Source organism: Dryas octopetala, chromosome 2 (genome assembly GCF_963921425.1).
Source record: "Dryas octopetala chromosome 2, drDryOcto1.1, whole genome shotgun sequence".
Lineage (NCBI taxonomy): Eukaryota > Viridiplantae > Streptophyta > Magnoliopsida > Rosales > Rosaceae > Dryas > Dryas octopetala.
Genome location: NC_141367.1, coordinates 14,458,511 through 14,478,067, shown reverse-complemented (window position 1 = coordinate 14,478,067; position 19,557 = coordinate 14,458,511). Strand labels below are relative to the sequence as shown.

The 19,557-nt window shown below is 34.2% G+C and overlaps 1 protein-coding gene across 4 annotated transcripts; it reads right to left on the bottom strand.

Annotated features, from left to right (window-relative positions):
• Nucleotides 1–13,104: 13,104 nt before the first annotated feature.
• IQD13 (IQ-domain 13) lies at nucleotides 13,105–19,014 on the bottom strand. 4 transcript variants are annotated; one of them, XM_086232402.1, is made up of 7 exons: nucleotides 18,641–19,014; nucleotides 17,929–17,969; nucleotides 17,448–17,536; nucleotides 16,458–16,916; nucleotides 15,699–15,938; nucleotides 15,006–15,137; nucleotides 13,105–14,171 (listed from the first exon to the last, which is right to left on the bottom strand). In XM_086232402.1, the coding sequence occupies exons 3-7, from the start codon at nucleotides 17,511–17,513 to the stop codon at nucleotides 13,317–13,319; spliced, it is 1,752 nt and encodes a 583-aa protein (XP_086088528.1). In that variant the 5' UTR covers nucleotides 17,514–17,536; nucleotides 17,929–17,969; nucleotides 18,641–19,014; the 3' UTR covers nucleotides 13,105–13,316. The 4 variants fall into 4 exon arrangements, with proteins under 4 accessions (XP_086088528.1, XP_086088527.1, XP_086088526.1 ...); XM_086232401.1 differs by having other exon boundaries at nucleotides 17,934–17,969; XM_086232400.1 differs by having other exon boundaries at nucleotides 17,439–17,536; nucleotides 18,641–19,013.
• Nucleotides 19,015–19,557: the final 543 nt, after the last annotated feature.

The following is a 19,557-nucleotide window of genomic DNA, read 5'->3' as shown; positions in this document are numbered from 1 at the left end:
ATTTGGTATTATAGTTTACTAATTGTTTCAATTATGGTTCAATTGCTTAATTTTGTCATAAGAAAGTCTAATTTACTCATTCACATGCCTTCTCATGTACCTCACGATGGAACTTGGCCCAAACTACACAAATACAAAACCATAATTTAGCCCCAAATTTATGTAGCTTTAATATTTTTACTTCACACCAAAGTGAAGATTATAATGTTTGAACATCATGTGGTAATGTCATGACTTTAGTTTTAGATACAATATGAGAAAGAGAGAATTATAGCAATAGTTTTCGAACTTTACCTCGAGTATCATTTTGGTCTATAAACTTGTTTTTTGAATTCTATAGTCCACAAACTTTCATCTATGTATCACTTTAGTCCATTTCGTCAATTTCATCTATATTTTTTTATCAATTTTAATCACATTTATCACATTGGGAAAAGAAAAAAGGGGTGGATTACCATTTTTACCTTTCAAAAGTAGCTCACATGCTTAACACGTTACTAAAAATTGATGAAAAAAGTGGATAAAATTGACAAAATGGACTTAAGTGATACATGAATGAAAGTTTGCGAACTATAAAATTCAAAAAATAAGTTCATTGACCAAAATGATACTAAGGGTAAAGCTCGAAAACCATTGTTGTCATTGATATGAGAAAATATTCCAATTTAAGGAAAGGGTTTTGCACTCTCACATTTAGCTTTTTCACTATGTGAAATCCCTTTTTAATATCATCAGCCTCTTGTGTTTTCTCTAGAATCTTTTAGCTTTATTGTTTTCTTACAAAACTCGTCAAAGTTCCTTCAACAAATTGGGAAAAATAAAAACTAAACAAAAGGGAGGTAATTACCACACTCCATTTACACTCTTACACTCAATTTTTTAATACTTTTCATATCTTTTCACTACTTTTATTTTTAAATGTGTCCTTTTAGATCTAACCCAAAAGAGATTTTTTTTTTTTTTTTCTCTTTTAAGGATTGTCTCTTATCTAAGTCACTCAGTTTTCTCACTTAATTGAGTCATTTTTGTAAGGTAGTGTTACTCCATTAAGAGAAAAACTTACCTATAGCAAAGATAAAAGTTGACTTGGCATAAAAATAGTTTATGTCTTGAAATTGGAGAAATTTTTATGTGATGAAGTATAAAAGCATAGGTGTCATCATGTTATTGAATTGAGCCGAATACCAAATCAGTCATATTTTTGTTGCAAGGAAGTTTCTCTCCTCCATTAATAGTGCAGCATATTGAGATATGAGATTGCATACTAAAAGATGCACGAACACCTCTGTTTTTTTCTCTCATCCCAAAAAAAATGATGTGTTTTTTAAAATTTAAAATTAATATTAGGTTGATAGAATAGCCCACCTTAAAAAAAGTTAATAGGCCAGTCCAGTTTAATGAGCTGAGCAATTAGTGTCTGTGCTGAGCGCTGACAACTTTTCTAGTTTAATGAGCTGAGCAGTCAGTGTCCGTGCCGAGCGCTGGCAGCTTTTTTTTTGTGTTTTAGAATATATTTACTGTTAAACAATAACAATTATTATCCCTGTGGCCTGTGCAACATTAACTATATAAAAATCGCATAAAAATAATATTTATAGATATACATTTTATTTTATTTTTCTTATATAAATATGTCAAAAATTTATAAACCAACATAAAACACAAAAAATCAAGCTTATGGAGTCACATTCACTTTAATTTAACAATGATTATTATTATCAAATAGTAACTATTTGCCTATTACGCAAAAAAAAAAAAAAAACACGTCGAATGGTCGTCAGAGTGCCTCTAATTATGATGCGGACTGTTTAATCATCTTTTAACTAAAAGGTGGATCTTTTTAATATTGCATACTTTAAGTGGATTAATTTATTATTAGGTGTGTAAAAGACTTATTAATTATCTTCTGAAAAAAAAAAAAAAAGACCATTCAAAATTCACTCATAAGCGAAGGAAAATAAAAAAACCCTCCTTGCCGTTCATCTACTTTTTTCTTGTCAACCTTACCCTTCATCTTCTTTGACTCGAGAAAAGAAAAACACCCTTCATCTACTTTTTGTATAGCTAATCAAAGCACCCTTCAAAACCGTCAAGTTTGTTCCCATCTTACCCTTATTCATCTACTTTATACAACCAATCAATTAGCACACTGCACACCCCAGTAGACATTGCAAAAGTTGGAATACTCGGATCATATGTAGCAATAAATAATGTAAAAGGTTTTGAGAAAGATTTGGTTTTGGAAAAATTCATCAAAACCTTCCTCATTGAGTAAAAACTCTAACACCAGTGATGGGTAGGGCTATCAGTATTTCATTAGTCGGTCGGTTGGGACTAATTGTGAGCCAAACCTCAAAATCTTGTTTGCCTACTCTGTCTTTTTTGGATTTCTTAGCAAAAGTAAACAAAAAATAACAGGAAAGTCACACTAAGCCCCGTACGTAACAACAAATCATGGGATTTGCTTTTTTAATCTTTGGAAAGTTATTACTATTTGTTTTTCAAAAACCTTTTATAATAAATGAAACAAAATTCCATTGCAGGACTTTACATTGATGAAAAACAATCCACATTTAAAATTTTTTTTTTCTTTCCAATCCAGTTTTAAGTTGAGCATTTAGAGAAGAGAAAACTTACCTATAACAGAAATATGGACTGACTTAGCATCCTAAGAGATAGATTATGTCGTGTAATTGGAGAAATTGTTAAAAGCAGTTTTGCCCACCCACTTTAACTCAAGTATATGCTCACCTCCCATCTAAAATACTACAATGCATTTAAAAAGCTAACCATAAGTTAACCCATTGTATTTAATTATTTCTGATATATAATGATGAGAGAGAAAAATAATTTGACAACTCTTTTCTACTTTTACCCTTATCTTTTATTACTCAACTTTTTTCCATTTTTTTATTACACATTAATTTCCTTCTTCTCTTTTATTTAATTATTTCTAACAATTTTTGCTTTTCTTTTTTTTGGCTCTTCTCTAGTATGCAAAAAACGTTTGGCTCTTTTTCAGTGCCCAAAAAACCTTATTCATATTTTTGGATTTTGGGTCTTCTCCTGTATACACCTTTATTTTTTTTTTAATTAATTAATTAATTAAAACAATATTCCAACAACACATTTGCAATTTGACCTGAAAAAAAAAAAAAAAAAAAACTTCAGAAATATTAAATACAATGGGCTAACTCATAGTTAGCTTTTTAAACACATGACAGCATTTTAGATAGAAGATGAGCATACATCTGAGTTAAAGGGGTGAGCAAAATTGCTCTCAACAATTTCTCCAATTTCCATGAGTTGTCAAATTATTTCTTTCTCATCATTATAACATCAGAAATAATTAAATACAATGGACTAACTCATGGTTAGCTTTTTAAACACATGACAACATTTTAAATGGGAGGTGAGCATACACCTGAATTAAAAGGGGTGAGCAAAACTGCTCTCCATTTTTTAGAACTTACAATGGGATATTTGAATTTTAGTTATTTTGACAATTGGTTTAAGGTGCTAATTCGCTATGTACTGAGTATTTATTGTATTAAATGTGAGAGAATGATACTCCTTATCATGGTAAGGACTTGGGATATATTCTTTTTTGGCCTGGCAACTTAATGTATAGGGCATAGTTGAACATTCAAATATTAAAAAGGGAATCAAAGAATATAATTAAGAATCAAAGGAATGGGAGCCATAGGGTAAAACGAAGCACATATAGCAACTCCCTTCATTAATTCTCAAATAATTTCCTTTATCAATTTCAAAAGGCTAAAACTTTTTTTTTTTTTTTTTTTTTGTGGTCAGCAAAAAGCTAAAACTTTAAACATTAATATAGCAGCAGTCCTGCAATGTCAATTAAAGTGCACAAATAATTCTTCAAAGTTAAGACTTATAAAAGTCGATAAAGAGGAGCACAAACAGTTACCATGGAAGCTACTCTTGAAAGACTCTGCTGGACAAGCTGTTGAGGACGTGTCCCTCCTTAAGTGGAGATTGGTGTTTGTTTTTCAAAAGTATGTGATTAATGCATTGTTTGCAGAATGTGCATGCAAGGTGTTGATGCAAATTCTCGTAAGGTAGATGCAACAACTTAGAGGTGATGACTTGGCTGATCCGAAGCCTTGCTGGATGATGACGTGTATGTCGATCGAGATCTTCCTGTAGACAAACACAAGATCAAAGGAGATGGACCGGTGTGGAACCAGCCAAACACACTCCGATGATGAAATCAGTGATAGTGTTTGATGGTAGGTGAGGAAGAACTAAGGATGAACTTGGGAGAATAGGAAGAACAAGGCAAATGTTCTGGGTTATTCTCAGCAAGTTGGGTATGTTCTCTGGTGAGTGGAAATTTTTGTGTAAATGCGTTTTGCAGATGGATTCATAGATCTCTTTTTGCACATATGAGTTGATATATATATAAGCAAAGGAAGACTTGATGAGTAAGTTACCTGCATGTGAAAATGAATGGTTGCCAGTGACCCACCTGCTTGGTCAGAACTAGTTGCATGCACAGCTACTCACCTCCTCAGCATTCAATGCTGCATTGAATGCTCCATTAAATGCAAGGTTGGAGGGCCAGGCAAACTACCTCAATAGTCATGGATGCAGACTGGGACATTCCATCTGTCAGAGGATTTATGTCAGGTGCATTTAAGTGTGGCGGTTCCGACCAACATGCTCTTCTTGGGAATGGCGGCGGAGAGCCGAGCCGAACCGAGCAGATGTTCCTGTGCGTATGCACGAAGTCCATGCGTGATCGGATCGGACATGAGATTCCAAACCGAGCCGACCCGAGAGATAGGGGTCCCTCCGAGCTCTAACTGGCCGACGCCAGAACTCGAAAGGAGGTCACTTCGGTGCCGAGCCGAGCCGAACTGGGATGACCGTGGAAAGATGGGCACCCAATCCCTTGGAAGATCATCGGTTCGGCTCGGGCCGAACATGGAGGACCCGACATGGAGATCCGATCTGAGCTGGCGGAGGAAGTGCTGAGCAGTGATGATGTGGATGTCAAAGTCTGACCAGCCACGTGTCCAGCCAGGATTGGCTGTTGGATCGGTGTGGGTTTACCCACAAACACAAGGGATTAATTTGGATGGCATTTTTTTTTTTTTTTTTGGAATTTACAAGGTTGAATTGAATTCATGCATGCATATTGGTGATTAATGCATGCTTAGTTGGTGCCTTGTGAAATGGATTTAACGTTTGCCAATTCATATTTCAATGAAGGTTTAATTGCAAGTTGGTGAATGAAGAATTCTCTAGAGTATTAATGCCAAGTCGGTTGCTACTTGTGGTGCGCGGTGAACCTCTTTAGAGGCATTAAACAATGGCGGTGGTGAATGAGTTCTCCTAGCTTCTAGAACCTTCTATCAATCCCTATAAAAGGAAGGTGGAGGCTAGCCATTTGGGTCGATCAATCAAGTAAGCAATTCTTGAGTGATCTTTTAGTTGAGAGAGGGTACAGTGTACAAGGGGTGTATTATATTAGGCACAAAAACTCGGGTTTTAAGTTCAAATTCTTGAGTGTAATTTTTGTACAAAATTAGTTATCTTATAGTGAAAGTAAACATTTTTCGCGGACATAAACAAGGTCTTACTGAACTACGTTAAATTCTTGAAGCTCTCTTATTTTCTTTTTATGACTTGTTTATTTTATTCTTCCATCGCATTATTTGTATTTGTTATTCCCAACACGGTGATACATATATATATATAGGAAAAGATTCTACTTGGTTTATATATATATATATATATATATAGGAAAAGATTCTACTTTCTAAAGAGCCAACCCCCTATATCATATTCATATCAGATCTTAATTTTGATTTTTAATGAAAATGACCATCATGCAATTTGATACACAAATCCGGGCAAATTGGTATATGCCAATTGTTTTGGTGTATATGTTCCTTTCTACAATTCTACGTCACCTGTGCAAGAGAGAGGGCATAAGCCAAAGGGGAAGGGCAGGTGCTGGGTAGAGAGAGAGAGAGAGAGATGCATATATTCATTATTTATTCAATATATACAATATAGACAATTTTTTCTTTTTGGCCATATTGCGTTTGCCAACTATGAACTACAACAACTAGCAAGTAGCAAACTAGCAAACTAATAGCCGACAGAATGATACCCACTTGGCACCCTTTCTTCCTTGCATGGCTTCCACCGATCGATACTGTCCTCTTCACTCCACCAAAAAAAGAAAAAAACAGTAGACAGCTACTATTATACAAGATGCTTCTAGATATTCTTCATATCTTTTTATTTTTGTAAAATATTACTCACTTTCACCCAGGCCGGCCCTGACTTTTGGAAAGCCAGGGGCGAAATTTAAATTAGGCTCCTAATAAAATCTTGAATTAATTACCCTAAGCTACCTTTTACTTATTATTTTTACTCTCTAGTGCACCAATTAATTTTTTTTAATAACAAGGTAAGTTGCTATCTTGAAATCTAGTCAATTGCCATTTTATTTCTTTTTTGTCATTCTCTTTCTTCTCTCTTCATGTTCATCTTCTCTCTTTATCCTCCCCACTATGTCTCTTTTCTCTTTCTTCTTCATCATCTTCTTGTTCTTCTTCTTCTCAGAGCAAGCACCTCCAGGACGAACACCACCACCACGAGCAGCTCCGTGATCTGTTCGTCATCCAGCTTTGCCATTTTGCCGCTGCCCGCCATCGATTTCGATCCAATTTATCAAATAATTCAGATTCCGACTTTTCTCTCTTCTTATCAAGGTCTGTGCGTGAGTATGTTTAGGTTCTTGATTTTTTTTGTTTAGTTCAGTTTCTGGAACTGCAAGTGAACTGAAACTGCAATTTCTGGAACTGCAAGTGAACTTTATGCAGTTTCTGAAACTGTAAGTGAACTGAAACTGCAGAAACTGCAATTTATTAGAGTTGAAACTGCAGTTTATTAGAGTTGCGGATTTGCAGTTTCAGTTTCTGCAAGTGAACTTTCTGCAGTTTCTGGAACTGCAAGTGAACTGAAAGTGCAGAAACTGCAATTTATTAGAGTTGAAACTGCAGTTTATTGGAGTTGTGGACTTGCAGTTTCAGTTTCTATTTTTTGGGTTTACCCTAAATTGCAGTTTCTGAAACTGTAAGTGAACTGAAACTGCAGAAACTGCAATTTATTAGAGTTGAAACTGCAGTTTATTGGAGTTGCGGACTTGCAGTTTCAATTTCTGTTTTTTGGTGATGCGTTGATGCTGGTATTTTGGAAGATGTCTGCATGTTATGTTTTTGTTATGTCTATTTTCGGATGGTATTTTGGGATCTAGTGGTGGTGGTGGTGTCGTGTCTGCATGGTATTTTGGGATCTAGTGGGTGTGGTGTCCGCAAATGAATAATAGGATTGTGGTTGTTGGCCCGCAAAGAAAGAATGGGGCTTTAGGTGGTTTTGGTTAATAAATTTAGGTATCAATACCTGTATGTTAACGGACCCTAAAATCTTTTGCAAAACAATTCACAATTGACAAGAAATCAATTAGGAAATTTTCGATCACATCAAGAAATCAATTAGAAAATTTTTGGTTGAACGTCAAGAAAATAATTGAAAAAAAAAATAATTTATAGGAATATAAGAGAAAAATTGAAAGGAAAAAACACACTCAAACATTAATTACCTTATTGCCTCAATGAGACCTCTCTAATTTCTTTTAGATTGAAAGAGCCTATGGAGAACACAAAAAAAAAAAAAAAAAAAAACCAATTTTCCACAAAACTATATGGAGAGGCAAAGATCCGTCTTTGCCAATTCAAAGCAAACATGCTCTTTAAATCCAACTTTCCAGAAAGAAGGCATGTACTTTTGATGAAAAAAAAAAAAAGAAGGTGTAAACCCAAGGACAAAAAGAACCCACTGCCATGCAGATGAGGATGTTGGCTTGTTTCTTTTGTGATTCACGTGAGAAGCCAAAGAAAAAATGAAACAAGTTGGCCAAACACAAATTAAGGAAATAAAAAGAAATAAAAATGTGGCTTTCAACTAATAATCAAGGAAAAATAAATTGTAGAACCCAAATTTTATATCTTAGAAGGGCCTAATTTTTTTTTTTTTTTTTTTTGTGTACAAGGAGGGCCTAAGCCCAAAGAAAGAAACTAGATAACTATAGCTCTGACACAATAAGTAGAAGAGCCTAATTGCAGCGAAGATATTATAAATAAACCCAACAACTATTTTTTAATATATATATATATATATTAATATATACATAATATAAAAATTTGTGGGCCCACCTTCTAGGCGGTCGCACTCGATGCCCCCCTTCAGGGCCGGCACTGCATTTACCCATTAACAAAGTTAAAAGAGACTTGAAAAAAAAAAATTAATTAATTACTCTAGAATGCATGTAGAATGCCATAATTGAATTCATGAACCCAATGAATGCAAATTATCTAATGACATTTTTGGTCCCTATATTTTTATGAAATTTTCACTTTCGTCATGTATTTTTATTTTTGGCGATTTTGGTTCAGTACTTTATATATGATAGCAATTAAGTCTAAATAGTTAACATTGTTTAAATTGTTGACATAAAATCTAACGTAGAAGCATGTGCTTATGATTGATATTTCTAATAATTCAGTCCATCTAAATACTTATTTAAGCCTCTACTCATCATTTAACAGATTCAATTCGATGTTGAAACTTCTTATTTTTTTCAAAATAGTTGCATAGAATAGTGAGTATGGTTTATATAGGCGTCTAGGTAGAGTAAGATGTCCGAAATGTCACTCATGTGCAAGGCACGTCGAATTTTTCATCATTAATTTAAACAAAGTTAACGATTTAGACTTAATTGCTATTGTATTTGAAGTATAAGACTGAAATTGCCAAAATTCAAAGAACATGACCAAAGTGGAAATTTCATAAAAGTAAAATGACCAAAAGTATCATTTGGCCTTTTATTATTTTAGGTAAAAAAAAAAAACAAAGAGCTAGGTCTTATTTGCACTCCTAAGAAGTCATCATGCACTCTTCTCTTATTTTTAATTTTATTTTATCAATTTAACTTGAAAAAATCTCCAAATTGAAGGGAAATATCTACAAGATACTTGTAGATATTCTTCATACCTTTTTATTTTTGTAAAATATTACTCACTTTGACCTATTAAGAAAGTTAAAAGAGACTTGAAAAAAAAAAAAATTAATTACTCTAGAATGCATGTAGCATGCCATAATTGAATTCATGAACCCAATGAATGCAAATTATCTAATGACATTTTTGGTCGCTATATTTTTATGAAATTTTCACTTTTGTGATGTATTTTTATTTTTGGTGATTTTGGTTCAGTACTTTCTATACAATAGCAATTAAGTCTAAATAGTTAACATTGTTTAAATTGTTGACATAAAATCCAACGTAGAAGCACGTGCTTCGCACATGATTGATATTCCTAATAATTTAGTCCCTCTAAATACATATTTAAGCCTCTACCCGTCATTTAGCATATTTAGTTCGATGTTGAAACTTCTTATTTTTTTCAAAATAGTTGTTGCAAGTGAACTTTCTGCAGTTTCTGGAACTGCAAGTGAACTGAAAGTGCAGAAACTGCAATTTATTAGAGTTGAAACTGCAGTTTATTGGAGTTGTGGACTTGCAGTTTCAGTTTCTATTTTTTGGGTTTACCCTAAATTGCAGTTTCTGAAACTGTAAGTGAACTGAAACTGCAGAAACTGCAGAAACTGCAATTTATTAGAGTTGAAACTGCAGTTTGTTGGAGTTGCGGACTTGCAGTTTCAGTTTCTGTTTTTTGGTGATGCGTTGATGCTGGTATTTTGGAAGATGTCTGCATGTTATGTTTTTGTTATGTCTATTTTCGGATGGTATTTTGGGATCTAGTGGTGGTGGTGGTGTCGTGTCTGCATGGTATTTTGGGATCTAGTGGGTGTGGTGTCCGCAAATGAATAATAGGATTGTGGTTGTTGGCCCGCAAAGAAAGAATGGGACTTTAGGTGGTTTTGGTTAATAAATTTAGGTATCAATACCTGTATGTTAACGAACCCTAAAATCTTTTGCAAAACAATTCACAATTGACAAGAAATCAATTAGGAAATTTTCTATCACATCAAGAAATCAATTAGAAAATTTTTGGTTGAACGTCAAGAAAATAATTGAAAAAAAAAAATAATTTATAGGAATATAAGAGAAAAATTGAAAGGAAAAAACACACTCAAACATTAATTACCTTATTGCCTCAATGAGACCTCTCTAATTTCTTTTAGATTGAAAGAGCCTATGGAGAACACAAAAAAAAAAAAAAAAAAACAAATTTTCCACAAGACTATATGGAGAGGCAAAGATCCGTCTTTGCCAATTCAAAGCAAACATGCTTTTTAAATCCAACTTTCCAGAAAGAAGGCATGTACTTTTGATAAAAAAAAAAAAAAAGGTGTAAACCCAAGGACAAAAAGGACCCACTGCCATGCAGATGAGGATGTTGGCTTGTTTCTTTTGTGATTCACGTGAGAAGCCAAAGAAAAAATGAAACAAGTTGGCCAAACACAAATTAAGGAAATAAAAAGAAATAAAAATGTGGCTTTCAACTAATAATTAAGGAAAAATAAATTGTAGAACCCAAATTTTATATCTTAGAAGGGCCTATTTTTTTTTTTTTTTTGTGTACAAGGAGGGCTTAAGTAGAAGGGCCTAATTTTTTTTTGTGTAGAACCCAAATTGTAGATAACTACAGCTCTGACACAATAAGTAGAAGGGCCTAATTGCAGCGAAGATATTATAAATAAACCCAACAACTATTTTTTAATATATATATATATTAATATATACATAATATAAAAATTTGTGGGCCCACCTTCTAGGCAGTCGCACTCGATGCCCCCCCTTCAGGGCCGGCACTGCATTTACCCATTAACAAAGTTAAAAGAGACTTGAAAAAAAAATTAATTAATTACTCTAGAATGCATGTAGAATGCCATAATTGAATTCATGAACCCAATGAATGCAAATTATCTAATGACATTTTTGGTCCCTATATTTTTATGAAATTTTCACTTTCGTCATGTATTTTTATTTTTGGCGATTTTGGTTCAGTACTTTATATATGATAGCAATTAAGTCTAAATAGTTAACATTGTTTAAATTGTTGACATAAAATCCAACGTAGAAGCATGTGCTTATGATTGATATTCCTAATAATTCAGTCCATCTAAATACCTATTTAAGCCTCTACTCGTCATTTAACAGATTCAATTCGATGTTGAAACTTCTTATTTTTTTCAAAATAGTTGCGTAGAATAGTGAGTATGGTTTATATAGGCGTCTAGGTAGAGTAAGATGTTCGAAATGTCACTCATGTGCAAGGCACGTCGAATTTTCCATCATTAATTTAAACAAAGTTAACGATTTAGACTTAATTGCTATTGTATTTGAAGTATAAGACTGAAATTGCCAAAATTCAAAGAATATGACCAAAGTGGAAATTTCATGAAAGTAAAATGACCAAAAGTATCATTTGGCCTTTTATTATTTTAGGCAAAAAAAAAAAACAAAGAGCTAGGTCTTATTTGCACTCCTAAGAAGTCATCATGCACTCTTCTCTTATTTTTAATTTTATTTTATCAATTTAACTTGAAAAAATCTCCAAATTGAAGGGAAATATCTACAAGATACTTCTAGATATTCTTCATACCTTTTTATTTTGTAAAATATTACTCACTTTGACCTATTAAGAAAGTTAAAAGAGACTTGAAAAAAAAAAAATTAATTACTCTAGAATGCATGTAGCATGCCATAATTGAATTCATGAACCCAATGAATGCAAATTATCTAATGACATTTTTGGTCTCTATATTTTTATGAAATTTTCACTTTCGTCATGTATTTTTATTTTTGGCAATTTTGGTTCAGTACTTTCTATACAATAGCAATTAAGTCTAAATAGTTAACATTGTTTAAATTGTTGACATAAAATCTAACGTAGAAGCACGTGCTTCGCACATGATTGATATTCCTAATAATTTAGTCCCTCTAAATACATATTCAAGCCTCTACCCGTCATTTAGCAGATTCAGTTCGATGTTGAAACTTCTTATTTTTTTCAAAATAGTTGCGTAGAATAGTGGGTATGGTTTGTATAGACGTCTAGGTAGAGTAAGATGTCCGAAATGCCACTCATGTGCAAAGCACGCCGGATTTTCCATCATCAATTTAAACGAAGTTAACGATTTGGATTTAATTGCTATTGTATTGGAAGTACAAGACTGAAATTGCCAAAATTCAAAGAACATGACAAAAGTGGAAATTTCATGAAAGCAAAAGGACCAAAAGTATCATTTGGCCTTTTATTATTTTAGGCAAAAAAATCAAAGAGCTAGGTCTTATTTGCACTCCTAAGAAGTCATCATGCACTCTTCTCTTATTTTTAATTTTATTTTATCAATTTAACTTGAAAAAATCTCCAAATTGAAGGGAAATATCATTAGACGAACTCAGATAAACTTCCAGCATAGAAAATGAGATTAGAAGTAGATCTCCCTATTTGGCCAAAAAAAAAAAAGAAGTAGATCTCCCTAAAACTCACTATCATATATAATCTACACACTTCAAAGGAGGCTATGTTGTAGGAGGCTCTCTTTTTGTCTTTTACAAATGGATCTCTCAACCTATGGATCTCCACCCTTTTACAGGCGCAAGAAAAGATATCCAACGTATTCATTGTAATAAATGAATTCATGAACTCAATGTCTATTCATGAATTAGATAATTCACGGATGCTCCATATAACTACAGAGGGAACACAACAAAATGTCGTCAGAAAGAGTTCAGCTGTTCAGAAGATGCTCCATAAATGTCTGAATTTCTTTTACATGACATTTATAATTTATTTCATCATGACATTAATGTCATAATGTTGAAAGTAATATTCCACGTCGGAAAAGTAAATTCTTGCCTTACAATGGTATCAGAATCGGCAATACACCTCTCATAAGAGTAGAAGTGCAAGGCTTGATTCAGACTACAAAGCAAAATGTTCACTCTACATTGTGCATTATTTGGTTCATAGAAACTAGAAAGGACTTACCTCTGCTCTTGCCATTTCAATGAAAGAGAACATCTGATAATTAAAGCAATCCAAAAAGAACAATTGTCATGATACTTTTCAAAAACCCAAATCCTGTTACATCAAATAATCCAAACCATCATTCCCTATAATTTTTTTTTCATCATTATTTTACATCAGTATTTTGTAACTCAAACTATCACCATACACTCAAGCAAAATAAACACCACAATGGGGAGGGGGAAGAAAATGTTAAAAATAAACGAAAATAAATCACACAAATCTGTTAAATGGCCTCCTTCCAACTCCTGCAGGCATGGAAACCGTGGAATCGATACTCAAATTTCCTATAGATTGCAGAGACTGGTTCTTATCTAAAACCCTTTGAGAGCTAGAATCCTTATTAGAGAAGAAAGAACTAGCTTTGTTCCACTTGAAAGACCCAATGCCTTGTGTCAAAGGGAAGGAGAGCCTTCTTTTGGACTCACTGCTTGGAGTCCCCATAAACCTCTCCCTCGGATTACTACTAGCTCTTGCTTTGGCTTTTGCTGACATTGTCGGAGCCATGTAGTTTGGAACCGAGAATGGAGGGCAGCTTGTCAGGCTATCATCATCCTTTAGTGGAAAACCATAAGGGGATTCAGCTCCACTAGCTGTTGGTCTTTTATACTTTGATAGGCCAGAGCTGTTTGCTTGTGGAGTGCTCTTACTAATCGGAGGCAGGGTTTGTGCTTGTTTTAGTGTTGTGAAATTTATGGTTGATTTTGAGGATTTTGGTGTGTCCAGATTGCTATCAAATGCAAAAGGATGTTGCCTGTGGTTGCTTGACTGGGGCAGTGGGCTTGCCTTGCTTGACTGGGGCAGTGGGCTTGCCTTGCTTGACTGGGGCAGTGGGCTTGCCTTGCTTGATTGGGGCAGTGGACTTGGCTTCAGCTCTGAATGTGGGCTTGGCTTCAGCTCTGAATGTGGTCTTGGAGGAGTAAGTTGAAAGTTCTTCAATGCATTGGTTTCTGCAGGAGGGTCTTTCGGAGGGAGCTGACGTTCCAACCAGTTCCACCACCATGGAAATCCCCCAGATCGAATATCAACCAGAGGTGTTTGGCCTGATTTAGGAGTAGCTTTCCACAGCTGTATTTGTTGGCACACACAAGTATATAACATCAAGAAATAAGAAAACATCTTGCACTCCAAACTGCAATAATCTGCTATAATTATCATTCTAGTATACACTACATGAAGGAAAAAATGATACTCCTAGTTAATTCTACCACCAGTTTTTGGAAGGAAAATTAAATTAAAGAATACTCAACTCAAGTATAAATAATTAATAATAATGATCAAATATAAAGTTTTACATACTTCAAACCATGTTTCTTAATCAGAATTGTGAATGTGTTTTGTTTAATTTAGATTATCCATGCCGTTATTATTAATATTGTGTTGTTTAGTTTAATTTCTTATCATCATCAATGTTTTTTTTTTACTTATAATATTTCTATATAATCAAATATTTGTTTGATGGAGAGTGTTAGAGCTTAAAAAAAATGAGTATGGAACTTATGAGTGTGTACTTTTTCTGTGGTACGGTATACATGTGTATTAATATATAGAGATAGATGAAATATATAAAACTACAAATAGAAAATATTAGAAGGAGATTTGAGAAATTAGCTAAGTTTTAAGTGAAACTGAAAGAAAATTGATATTTATTAATTTGCTGTGTATTGTTACCTCGATGTCAAATGGTACCTGAATGCAGTAACTATGCAAGCACAAAAAACTTTAAATACTATAGAAAAATTAAATTATAACAGAAAGTGAAGATGAACAACTCAAGAATAAAATAAAGGTGAAATCAATCAGACGGGATCATAGATTCAGGTAGCATAAGGCCAGAAAGTCAATTAAGGAATAATGCATAGGCCATATATCTCATGCACATGATGCAACTTAAGGAAATACCTGGTGGGAGTATGCATAGGCCATTGCTTTTTCTCTTTTGATGACTGCCTCAACCTTTTTCTGCATCCTCGCCTCTACTTCCTCCTTAGTTAGTAAGCTATCATCCCAATCATCGTTATTGCCCATCTCAGACTGTAGCCCAGCACTTCCAATTGTTAGGATTACTTATTTTCACAGATAAGTTACATTTAAATAAAAAAACAAACATAACAGTGCATGGAGAGTGTTTCCTTTTCTTATTTTATTAGCGGTAAAAGATCTAGTACACTTCTTTTTCACTATAGAAAGTTAAATGGCCCTTGCATACTTGTAAAATTCCAAAAGATGGTTTGAAAACAGAAATACAATTGACCATTGCAGAGACCCAAAATCATTGAATAGAAATAACAAAACAGAAAACAGGTAATAGAGGATTCAAGTGACCTATACAATAATCAACATAGAATGGAATATGCCGACTATTTGGCTTATGTGTGTGTGTAGTGTTAGTGTGATCAGCTTGATATATATTTTTCCTATCAGCTTAAACTTATGGAATAACAAATACATATAGGAAGGCAAACCATAATTGACACAGTCTGACAATAACATTTCAAACAGGATAATCAAACCCCTGATTGACCAATCATGGGAACAGAAGGGAAATACTAAAACAGATAGGAACACATTCACAACCGATGAAAGAGAACTTACTGCCTGGCTCAAGGTCCATTTTCCAAAGGTGCTCTCCACTTCCTTATCATTCTTGTATGGAGGTTGATGTCTTGCTTGGCTTTCTAACATCTGTATCCTCCGGGACTGAATCTGAGACTGAACCCGAACCAAGAGTTGCATGTATTTCATGGCATTCATTGTCTGGCGCTTCACATTCTGTCCTCTAACCACTCCTTGAAGCCTCACTAGACCCTTTAGAGCCCTAAAGCTTCTCCTTGCCTGTATAACAAGTACCACATTATCTCAGTTAGGTTAAAGTGTGTCATAAATACAAAGTCTGCTCATTAAAAGGGGGCCAGGCAGTTCATAAACTATGGTTCCCAAACTATATGTAATGCCTACCATTGGACAGACCCTTTGCACATCAATCACTCTGAACTGTAGTTGTGCTTCTAAAGAATAACTATGACATCAAATTTTTGTGATCTTATAATATGCAGCCTACACAAAAAATGCAAGATTCTAGACAGAGCCTTATACAACAGCTTTGTTTAGGGAAAATTTTAAAAACTAATACTTTTTACATAAAAATCTCTTCAAAACTTGACAATTTGCATCTTTTATGATAGAGGCATATACTTGCATTGTCTTATATGGCCACAGTAAGAGCAGAACCATGAGAAAGCATTCATAGATCAACTAAAGTAGTAGGAAGCAGGTTTTCCTGTATTTAATTGTACTCTTATATTGTCCCAAGACATCCCTCACCCTTGAATACCATGAAAAGTATAAGCTTACCTTATAGCCTCTATAGGCTGCTTGGATTTTAGTAGCTGAAGCATGGTGGTTCCTCAGAGTTGGTTCAGGTCTGTAGCTAATCTCCTTATGGTGATGAATGATCCTTGGAGATGGAGCTCGTGGAGAAGGAGCTCTTGGAGAAGGAGCTCTTTGAGAAGCAACCCTAGGAGAAGCAGCCCTAGGAGAAGCAGCCCTTGGAGAAGTAGCCCTTGGTGAGGCAACCGTTGGAGAAGGAGCCCTGGGAGAAGAAGCAATTCTAGGAGGAACAAAAGGTGGTGTTTTTGGTTGCTCATCGGGTGTAGGAGGCCTAAAAGTTACTTGTTGCTCCCTTTCAAAATCCCCAAAAATTTTCTCAATGCTGCTTGGTTCTCTGAACAGGGGAATGAATGAGTTGGTGTCTGCATGCTTTAGTTTCCCTACCCCCTTCTTCTTCTCTTTTGTGTTTTTCTTCTCTGAACCCTGCAATATGATTAACAATGAGAAGTATGCACTCGGTTTGAATTTGTAGGTATTTTGTATGGAAAGCAAATTGTACCTTTGCACTCTAAAACCAGAAAAGCATGTAACACAAACTAATTATGCAGTGCTGAAATTTAATTAGAATGTATACCACTCTCATATATTGAAATGAACAAATGGCTACATAATTAAGCAGAGGTGCTTTTCTAGTACGAAGTTATGATTGTTCATCACAAAACAAGATGAACAATCATATTGTATCTTTTAGACACCGATTATATGGCTAGCACAAAAACAACAAGCACATTCACTTCAGCCAGCTGGTGAAGACGTGTTTGAGATAACCCGTAAAATGGACTATTTTAAAGATTTAAATTCAGGAAAATACTCCATTTAGATCCATAAGCAACAAAGGTTAACCTTCAAATTGTCTGTTTTTTTGAAAAATGCAGACGAATTGTGAAACAAGTGAACAAAAGTCCATTGGAGAAAGAAATAAGCCATTACAGGAAATCTACTTACATTGACTACCTTCTCCTTGGAGTGCGGTGAAAAGACCCTCTTTATGGCAGAAAACCAACTCCCTTTCTTTCCCATGTTCCTAGCATTACTGTTTTTCCCTGAAAGGAAAATGAAACCAACCAATTCAGGATTTACAGGTGCTTGTAAATTTACATTTTGCATGGTTAAACATGTTTGGGTGGATGCTATGATGTACCCACAAAAGAAGCTTAGCTTAGAAAAGAATTCAATACATGTGTCCAGTTAATGGCTTCCCACAGAAGCTAAAAACTATTTGATTCATATATAAATATAAATATACTTTTTTAATATTGCTCAATCATTTATCAATTTCTCTCTTATTTTAATTTAATATATATTTGTTTTCTCTTTGGTTGCTTATGCTTAGTCTCCCCATAGATATGACATCAATAACCAACAAAGACAACTACCAATTTGTTTCCATAACATTCATTAACTTCAAATTAAAATCAAAGTTTCAAAATATAACCTTACCAGGTCAATCAGCGACACTCTATCTCAGATTTTTAACTGCAAAAATAAAACAAATCCTTTGTTAAACACAGAATAAGAAGAAAACAGGGAAATCTTCATATTTTATTCATGAATGGTCATGTGAAACAGATCTTCCTAAAGCTGCCAAATGACACAATCTTACAATTGGGTCTAATTCATGGACTCAAAGCTCAAAACTCTACCTTGTTGCTTCAAAAGGCCTCAAATTTGGGGTTAAAACTAATACATGAATCTGAATTTTATATACAAACAAAAATATGAGGCCAAATTAAAATTTTATAGTCAAACACCCGCGAAAGGTCATTATTGTTTATTTAATTAATTAATTAAACACCATATTTGGAAGGATATGTAACTGAAGAACAAAAACAAGAGGACCAAAAACACATAGAATAGAATATATTTGCAGGCACGCACACAGAGAACACAGAGAGAGAGAGAGAGAGAGAGAGAGAGTATAATTCTCCAAGAAAAAGCATCTGACACTCTGAAAACAAGAGGGATCCCTAGGAAAATTGCCTCAAATAATTCTATGACAGTATGACTTCCTTTTGCTCTACAAGAGAACGCTTAAGAGGCTTCCATTTTTTTTTATAAATTCTTCAAAATTTTGCATAATTTATATCTCCAAGACAAAAACAGCATAAACCCAGAAGTTTATAAAGATAATTAACATAATTTTGTACCTTATTAGACCAGCCAAGCTCCCAAAGACCCTTCAAAAAGCTGCTACGAGCAAAAGGAAGCAAAGAGCAAGCAGAGAGAGAGAGAGAGAGAGAGAGAGAGAGATGGGGTTCTCTTCTCTTTGTATTTCTCTCTAGGCTAGCCTCCCTCTCCTTTGTTATACCACATAGCTTTTGACATAAAATCGTTGTTTATGACTCTCTTTCTTTGTTTCTCACTCCACCACTTTGAATTGGGTTCTTGCTTGTATGAATTTACTTTTCTTCTTTGCTACCTTTCACCTTTTGTGGGATTTATAATTTTCTTTTGGTATGTTTCATGATCATGATGATGGAGAGAGAGAGAGAGAGAGAGAGAGAGAGAGAGAGAGAGAGAGAGGAGAGAGAGAGAGACGTTGTCCACTTTCTCACTCAATGTGGCCAACTTCAACCAACTTTACTTGAATGGGAAGACTATTTGGGCAGCAACTAATACTCTCCCCCACTTATTTCACAGTTGGGTACTCTGTTTTTTTATCTTTTTTTAATTTTCTTAATTAATTATACTTGTCCTCTTCCCTACAGACCAGAACGTTTGTAGAGAGAGACAGTGATCTTTCTTTGCTTTTTTACTTTCTCTATGGAAATAGATAGTCATCCTTCAAAAACAAAATTGTTTATTAAAGAAAGCACAATATTTTTACCAAAAAAAAAAGAAACCACAATATTCCCATCCCATCACTACCGTGCGCGTGCTCCACACGGCCTATAATATGTGCTAGAGATGTCAAACCAATATCTGATCATTTAAATTGTGTCCATTCATATTTTCGTGTCTTACTCGTAGTAACTTATTTGAAACTCATCTTATAATTAAATTGTTTCTCTTAACACAAGTCATAAGACTCATAACTAGTTTAATTGGACCCATTTTTAATTCG